Raw genomic sequence first — 9,111 nt, forward strand, 5'->3', positions numbered from 1 at the left:
TTTTATCAGCGACCAAAAGTTGCGAACTTTATCGTCGATGTTCTCTACTAAATCCTTTCAGCAAAAATATGGCAATATCGCGAAATGATCAAGTATGACACAAAGAATGGATCTGCTATCCCCGTTTAAATAAGAAAATCTCATTTCAGTAGGCCTTTAAGAATTGACAATAAATCATCTTGAATCTTGAATCTTTTACTCAATATAGGTCATCAAATCTCAGCAACAAGCTGTAATATCTTACTGAGATCATTTAGGACCAAAACCCTTAAAACAAGTAAAAGACTCTAACATAAAATCTGCTTAGTGAGAAGAATTATCTTATCAGACAGAAAATAAGCAAATATCACCCTTATTTGAGATATTTCATCTTACTTAGATTTCAGTTTTTGCAGTGTTGAAACTGATATTGTTGTCTTGGCGTGCAGCTGCGGCCGGACGCCACCAGCTTCCTGTCCCACATGCAGCACCGAGCGAGCCCTTCTTCTGTGATCAAAGCTTTGGAGCAAGAGAACGCCTCCTTGAAGCAGGAAGTAGACAGCCAGAAGTTAGTGATCAAGGTAATGCACTCTCATCGTGGTCATTGTTTGGTGTTCTCATCGGCCCGTGTGTCTTTCCGCCAGGGCCAGGCTGCGAGAGAAGGACTTGCGGGGATGAAGAAACTTCTGGAGGAAAACGAGGCCCTCAAGGGCCAAGTGGAGCGACTTACTTCTCAGCTGCTAGAGGTTGGTTCCGGCAACAGTTTATCCATTTCAGGGTTTCCCATAAACTGCCAAGATGCCTGTGGCGGTGGGGGCGTGGCTATGAGCGTGGTCACCATGACATCATCGAGTAATTTGCATAATTTACTACAATGATGATTTTCTCTAAAAGGCTCAAAAAATGTATACTTTCTAATTAATAATAACAGTTTTGTTTTAAACGTCCATCCATTTTACAAAATAATTACAACACTTTATGTACATATTTATATACAGATTTGAACAATAAGTTATTCACTGAAATATATTTATTAATTGTGGTTCTTACAAAAAATATATCTTATAAAAATATAAAAGCTAAAATGTCTCTTAAAGCTCTGCCCCTTTAATTAGTGCATACTAAATAATTTAACTTTAGCCTACTACTACAACCATATTATTTGCCAGCAACATAAAGTGAAACAGAGGCAGAGGTGTCCTGCCACAGTCAGTAACAAATACACAGAAAACAGTAGTGGTCAAATACAAATAAGGCAACAAGAGAAGTATCCTACACTTCTCTTTTGTAAAGTAAATCTGAACAGCCTATATGGGCATCTACATCAACTATATGATTTGCTTGAGAAGCTGCACAGGACAAAAAAACATTTTTTAATTTTTATTTTTATTTGTGGCGGACGTAATTCTTTCGTGGCGGGCCGCCACAAATAAATGAATGTGTGGGAAACACTGCATTTCTAGTCGTACGGAGTCGTTCCTCCCCTCTCATTCTTCTTGTTTTGTCGTCCTCTTAGTCATACCGAACTCATTTTGTGGGACTTCTGCCCGCGTCGCCTCGCAGGACGGCGAGGGGACACCACGTCGATGGCGTCGCAGACAACGCGCAGGTAAGATCGGCCATTCTTCTTGAAGTGTTGGCGTCATTGCATCTTTTTGTCTGTGTCATTCATGCAGTGGTGTTCACTCACTTTCACCCTCATGACGTCACACTGAGGGGGACGGTGTGCTCTGTGGTGCTTGGTTCCTCTCTTTCTTACCGTCACTTAGGTACTCAGGGGGTGTCCATTTTTCATCAGCATTGTAACAAATACAGTAAGAAACAATCTTAACTTGCTGTCATTCTATAATAACAAAGATGGCCTTGCATTTGCCCATCTTTACATTCATTCTCTTTGTGTTGTTTTGCTTGTTGGAGTTTCATCTGGGTTCTTTTGGTCCTTCATCTCACTTTCAGTTACATTTGTACGGATATACAGTGGAACCTCGAGTTACTTGGTTCTTGAACAGGGTTCATCAACCAAAACGTTTGTACAATCAAGTTCCTCATAAAAATCAATGTCAACATCCATCAATCAATCAATCAACGTTTATTTATACAGCCCTAAATCACAAGTGTCTCAAAGGGCTGCACAAGCCACAATATGAACACCATAAATCCCCGACGATAAGCCACTACCTTTTTCCTACGCTTTGGACCCTGCGGCTGATAAAACGGTGCGGCTACCGTATTTTTCGGAGTATAAGTCGCACCGGCCGAAAATGCATAATAAATAAGGAAAAAAACGTATATAAGTCGCACTGGAGTATAATTCGCATTTTTGGGGGAAATTCATTTGATATAACCCACCACCAAGAATAGACATTTGAAAGGCAATTTAAAATTAAAGCTGCAAGCAGCGTTGGTCTGGCCCGCATATTTGGCAGGTGCTAGTTGCTGAAGGATGTCAATCTATGAAATGTAGGTCTAAGTGACACCTACATAGAGGTTTTTGTTTCATGTCTCTAAGACGTTCCTACCGGAAGTTACAAGCAGTTTTGTCTGTGTTTTCCTCCGAGGAGCAGTTTTGTCTGTGTTTTATTCCTAGGGGGCGCTAGAGCGCAATTTTGAGTTTTGGGGTTCGGTTTTTTTATTAGATCGCAATTTCCGCCAGTCTTGATGTGTGTAAAAAGTTTGGTGAGTTTTTAAGTATTTTAAGGGGGTCAAATTACAGCTCAAAGAGGCAAAAATGAGTGTTTTTATGAAAATTTTGTTTTGAAGGGGTGATTGCCAACTTCCTGTTGATTTTTGTGGAAGGATGTCAGTGTATGAAATCTAGTTTTGAGTCAGACCTACGTAGAGGTTTTTGTTTCATGTCTCTATGATATTCGTACTGGGAGTTAGAAGAAGTTGTGTCTGTGTTTTTTTCCTAGGTGCTGCGGCACAGTGGTTCTTTTCTTTGAAGGCTCGTAAAATCAAAACCGTAGCACTTATCAAAACTCTTTGAGTATCCGTCAATCAGAAGGGTTCAATCTCTCTCCTGTAGTAGTTTGAAGCCGAAACGACAAACGCGCTCAGAGGAGATAATGTTTGATGTTTGGTGACCGCTTTTTACAAAAATTTTGTTTTGAAGGGGGGATATCAAACTTCCTGTTGATTTTTGCTGAAGGATGTCAATCTATGAAATGTAGGTCTAAGTGAGACCTACATAGAAGTTTTTGTTTCATGTCTCTAAGACGTTCCTACCGGAAGTTACAAGCAGTTTTGTCTGTGTTTTCCTCTGAGGAGCAGTTTTGTCTCAGTTTTATTCAAAAATTGCGCTAGAGCGCAATTTTGAGTTTTGGGGTTCGTTTTTTTTTATTAGATCGCAATTTCCACCAGTCCTGATGTGTGTGAAAAGTTTGGTGAGTTTTGAAGTATTTTAAGGGGGTCAAATTACAGCTCAAAGAGGCAAAAATTAGTGTTTTTAGTAAAATGTTGTCTTGAAGGGGAAATTGCCAACTTCCCGTTGGTTTTTGCCTGAGGATATCGCATTATGAAATGTAGGTCTAAGTGAGACCTACATAGAGGTTTTTGTTTCATGTCTCTACGACCTTCCTAGTGGGAGTTACAGGCAGTTTGTTTGTGTTTTTTCCTAGGGGGCGTCAGAGCGCAATTTTGAGTTTTGGGGTTTGTTTTATTAGATGGCAATTTTCGCAGGTCCTGATGTGTGTGTCAAATATGGTGAGTTTTGAAGCATGTTAAGTGGGTCAAATTGCAGCTGGCGGCCGGTATAATAATAATAAACCTTACAATAACAATAGGTCCTTTTCGTCCCATTGCAAAAGGACTCCCTTTGGGATTCCTTTGACAACGGGCCGTGCGGGCCCTAATAAATAAAGAATAGTGAACAACAGGCTGAATAAGTGTACGTTATATGAGGCATAAATAACCAACTGAGAACGTGCCTGGTATGTTAACGTAACATATTATGGTAAGAGTCATTCAAATAACTATAACATATAGAACATGCTATACGTTTACCAAACAATCTGTCACTCCTAATCGCTAAATCCCATGAAATCTTATACGTCTAGTCTCTTACGTGAATGAGCTAAATAATATTATTTGATATTTTACGCTAATGTGTTAATCATTTCACATATAAGTCGCTCCTGAGTATAAGTCGCACCCCCGGCCAAACTATGAAAAAAACTGCGACTTATAGTCCGAAAAATATGGTAATTTAAGTGTTTCTTTTTTTTAAATAATATTGATTTATTCCTTTGATAGGGAAATCATAATACAGGTACTGAGAAAACAGACACTTTTTTTTTTTTTTTTCCCCCAAAAAGAAATACAGAAAAATTACAAAAAATAAGTAAAATAATAACACCTTTCCCACCGCCCGTCCTACATTTCAGTCCCAGTGGGTAGCAATGTGCTGCCTTCCTCTTCACCTCAAGCAGATAGAGAATCACACAAACTGACTACAAGGAAAAAAAGTAACAACAAAAATAAAAGTCACAAACATACAGAGAAGTGTCCCTGAATAAAAACAACAATAAAAAAAAAGAGTTGACGTAAGTGGAAATGGTTTAGTTTAAGTGTTTTTCTTCAGTGACGGCCATAATGCGAATAGTTCTAAAAAAAACACAAGCACACTGAAAAAGTAATAGTGTGTTATAGCGCCGTCTTTTGGACAAGTTCGCACACTGCAGGTGCTGCAGTGCCCTTCTTTTTAGTGCTTTCAACCGGATGTACAAGTGCCGTTATGTCTTCCAGCCGTCCATAGCGTATCTACTCATATGGATTCTTCATTCTACTATCAAGCAATGTTTGTAAGTTTTACAATATAACTAAAGCAATTCATGCTTACTAAACCGTTCCATGTGTGATGTCTTCCATGCGTATTTTTTACGTGCTATCGTAATGTAATCAAGCTAGCGTCGTTAGCATTAGGTAAAATGCTAACACATTTACGGGTGTCTGTGTTAGTATTACTAACTTACAATGGCATTCTTTTTGTATTGTTCTAGTTTCCCCAAATTCCTCAGTAAATTCACTAAGGCGTCACCGTGGAGTTATTGAGTCTGTTTAGCTGTTTGGAGATTGATCTGGGTTCTTTTAGTCCTTCGTCTCACCCTCGGTTACATTTGTACAGTAGAACCTCGAGTTACTTGGTTCCTGAACATGGTTCATCAACCGAAACGTTCGTACAGTCCAGCAGAGTTCCTCATAAAAATCCATCTACTCAGTGGCCTAGTGGTTAGAGTGTCCGCCCTGAGATCGGTAGGTTGTGAGTTCAAACCCCGGCCGAGTCATACCAAAGACTATAAAAATGGGACCCATTACCTCCCATTACTCAGCATCAAGGGTTGGAATTGGGGGTTAAATCACCAAAAATGATTCCCGGGCGCGGCCACCGCTGCTGCTCACTGCTCAGCTCACCTCCCAGGGGGTGAACAAGGGGATGGGTCAAATGCAGAGGACAAATTTCACCACACCTAGTGTGTGTGTGACAATCATTTCTACTTTAACTTTAACATGAACACCGTAAATTCCGGACGATAAGCCGCTACCTTTTTCCTACGCTTTGGACCCTGCGGCTGATAAAACGGTGCGGCTAATGTAAGTGTTTTTTTTGTGTTTTGTTTTTTAAATAATATTCATTTATTCATTTGATAGGGGAATCATAATTCAGGTACTGAGAAAACAGACACTTTTTTTGTTGTTGTCACCCATTAATGCTACGTCCTTTTAGCGTTTTAGCAAAATAAACGCCCCAGCTGGTTTTAGAGCTTTTTCTCTTCAAAATGAATGCAGCGTTGGAGGTTCCACTGTATACCCACGTATCTTCATGACCAGACATCCTGTAATCATAACTCCATGTCATCATTATGATGTCGTTTTCATGACATCACAACAATCTTGTGGCTCTGTGTCGTGTCAACGTGTTGTAATGTTACACATTTGAAGTGACAAAGTGGATAATGCATCACAGCACATCATAGCAACTTCCCAGATCAGACAAATACGCTTTGATCTACTGTCAGCGCGATGATGTAATGCGGTCTTCTTTGTCAAGATTTGTAGCTCTTTCCGGGGTTCCACGTTGTAAAATGCTCTAATCAATCTCTCTGTTCAGTTTAAAAACGTTTTCACTTCCCATGCTGATATCGGAACCTTGAGTAGTGACCAATACCAATGTTAATACCAATACGATATCAGCTAAAATTATACATACTTTTTAAAATGTATTTAGTAGTGTGGAATGTTAGAAAAGGTTTAATCAAGTGAAATGAGTCCGAGAGCAGTGATAGGTATAAAAAAAACAACCTATTTATTATTAACTGTATGGAATAGACTTACGCTGTCTTTAAGTTGAAGTGGGGTTGTCAGGTTCAAACACTGATGACATTTATTAAACAGACAAGAAGCAAGGAATCATGCAGAGACAGGGTTAAATTAAAGTCCAGCCCACGTGCTCCAGTATTTATTTGGGAGGTCCCTGGTTACATCACTGAAGCTGCTGCTGAAGGAGGAGGAGGTGGGGTAATTTCAGCAACCCCAGTTAGACACAATATATGACTATTCATGAAATGCAAATGTGCTGACACTCGTGATATTGCCCTGTCTCTGCTGTGTCTGCGTCACGGCACTCGATGTTCGCCCTTGGCAGTCAGCAGGCCGGGTCTGGACACAGCACTGATACGAAACGACTGGCTTTGCACAGACAGAAAAAGTACAACTTCAGCACAATTGATAATAACTATAGCAACGGCCCTGATTGATGTTTTTGGTGACGCCTAGTGGTCACAACAATTCACAAAGTTGAGCTCACGACGCAGTAAGTTGAAGGATGCGGACACGTTTTTTTACTGGATACTTTCAGTGTTTCCCATAAACTGCCAAGATACCTGTGGCGGTGGGGGCGTGGCTATGGGCGTGGTCACCGTGACATCGAGTAATTTGCATAATTTACTACAATGATTTGATTTTCTCTAAAAAGGCTCAAAAAATGTATACTTACTAATTAATAACAGTTTTGTTTTAAACGTCCATCCATCCATTTTACAATATAATGACAACACTTTATGTACATATTTATATACAGATTTGAACAATAAGTTATTCACTGAAATATATTTATTAATTGTGGTTCTTACAAAAATATAAAATATAAAAGCTAAAATGTCTCAAAGCTCTGCCCCTTTAATTAGTGCATACTAAATAATTTAACTTTAGCCTACTACTACAACCATATTATTTACCAGCAACATAAAGTGAAACAGAGGCAGAGGTGTCCTGCCACAGTCAGTAACAAATAAACAGAAAACAGTAGTGGTGGTAGATAGACACAGAGCTTCATCAAACATCTGATCCACTGAACAAAGAGCTCCAAAAATCTTGAACTTTAGACTGCCATCAGTTTTACTCCCTACACTTAACCATGTGTTTCCTACTGCCTGCAGACTTTGCACCCTTTGTTATATACACATGTTGTGTTTCTAATATAAATACATTTAATAAAGTCAAATACAAATAAGGCAACAAGAGAAGTATCCTACATTTCTCTTTTGTAAAGTAAATCTGAACAGCCTATATGGGCATCTACATCAACTATATGATTTGCCTGAGAAGCTGGAGAGGACAAAAAAAAAATAAAAAAATTATTTTTATTTTTTTTAAATTTTTATTCATGTTGGACGTAATTATTTCGTGGCGGGCCGCCACAAATAAATGAATGTGTGGGAAACACTGCTTGCTTTTTCTTCTTTTTTTTCGCTGATATCAGACCGATATCTTATATTCATAGGCCAAAACTAAGAATCATCTTTTGATATGATGTACTTAGTCCATAAGTACACAAACGTGTACTTCATGTTTAGTGACATGCTAATTCTTATTTTTACACTTTTTTCCCCCCAATTTCCATGGTGTGTTATACTCTTCTGACACCACCAGCTGGCAGTATAAGTGTCCACATAAGTGGCCATAAGACCCCAATTCAGTAGTGTACACAATTTTGGAAATAAGAGCTAAAAAGGTGCTGTCCACACATGTGGCCACTAAGCCTTTAGAGCAGGGGTCCCCAAACTACGGTCCGCGGGCCAAATACGGCCCGCCAGCGTCCAAAATCCGGCCCACGGCTAGTACAAAGTAAATTATTATTTTTATTTTTTTATTTTTTTATTATTATTTTTGTTATCTGCTCTTTTTCACCCATCCATCAATCCATTTCCCACCGCTTGTTACTGAGTCTCCTAGGCAGATACGGCACGCCAGCGTCCAAAATCCGGCCCGCGAGTAGTCCTGGCTAAAAAGTAAATAAAAATTGTATTAATTTATTTTTTGATTATAATTTTTTTTCATCTGTCCTTTTTCGCCCATCCTACAATCCATTCTCTACCACTTGTTAGCAGGTCTCCTAGGCAGATAAGGCACGCCAGCATCCAAAATCCGGCCCGCGGGTAATACCAAGTAAAAAAAAAAATATATATATATATATATATAAATATATATATATATATATTTTTTTTTTTATTATTTGTTTTAATCTGTTCCTTTTCACCCATCCATCAATCCATTTTCTACCGCTTGTTACTGGGTCTCCTAGGCAGATACGGCACGCCAGCGTCCAAAATCCGGCCCGCAGGTAATCCCAACTTAAAAAAAAAAATGGTATATATACATTTTTATTAGGGGTGTCCGATAATGGCTTTTTGCCGATATCCGATATTCCGATATTGTCCAACTCTTTAATTACCGATACCGATATCAACCGATACCGATATCAACCGATATATACAGTCGTGGAATTAACACATTATTATGCCTAATTTGGACAACCAGGTATGGTGAAGATAAGGTACTTTTTTTAAAAATTAGTAAAATAAGATAAATAAATTAAAAACATTTTCTTGAATAAAAAAGAAAGTACAACAATATAAAAACAGTTACATAGAAACTAGTAATGAATGAAAATTAGTAAAATTAACTGTTAAAGGTTAGTACTATTAGTGGACCAGCAGCACGCACAATCATGTGTGCTTACGGACTGTATCCCTTGCAGACTGTATTGATATATAATGTAGGAACCAGAATATTAATAACAGAAAGAAACAACCCTTTTGTGAATCTATCTTTTTTCGCCCATCCATCAATCCATTT

General features: G+C 38.7%; 1 protein-coding gene across 8 annotated transcripts in view; it reads left to right on the forward strand.

The window, feature by feature from the left end:
* nin (ninein (GSK3B interacting protein)) overlaps nucleotides 1-9,111 on the forward strand; it is a 77,146-nt gene that overhangs the window by 63,089 nt on the left and 4,946 nt on the right. For all 8 annotated transcript variants that reach the window (XM_062041192.1, XM_062041190.1, XM_062041191.1 and 5 more), the window contains 3 exons: nucleotides 429-560; nucleotides 624-725; nucleotides 1,496-1,588. In XM_062041192.1, the coding sequence (XP_061897176.1) occupies nucleotides 429-560; nucleotides 624-725; nucleotides 1,496-1,588 (327 nt within the window). The remainder of the gene's footprint in view (nucleotides 1-428; nucleotides 561-623; nucleotides 726-1,495; nucleotides 1,589-9,111) is intronic.

Source organism: Entelurus aequoreus, linkage group LG03, assembly GCF_033978785.1.
Source record: "Entelurus aequoreus isolate RoL-2023_Sb linkage group LG03, RoL_Eaeq_v1.1, whole genome shotgun sequence".
In the NCBI taxonomy this organism is placed as follows: Eukaryota; Metazoa; Chordata; class Actinopteri; order Syngnathiformes; family Syngnathidae; genus Entelurus; species Entelurus aequoreus.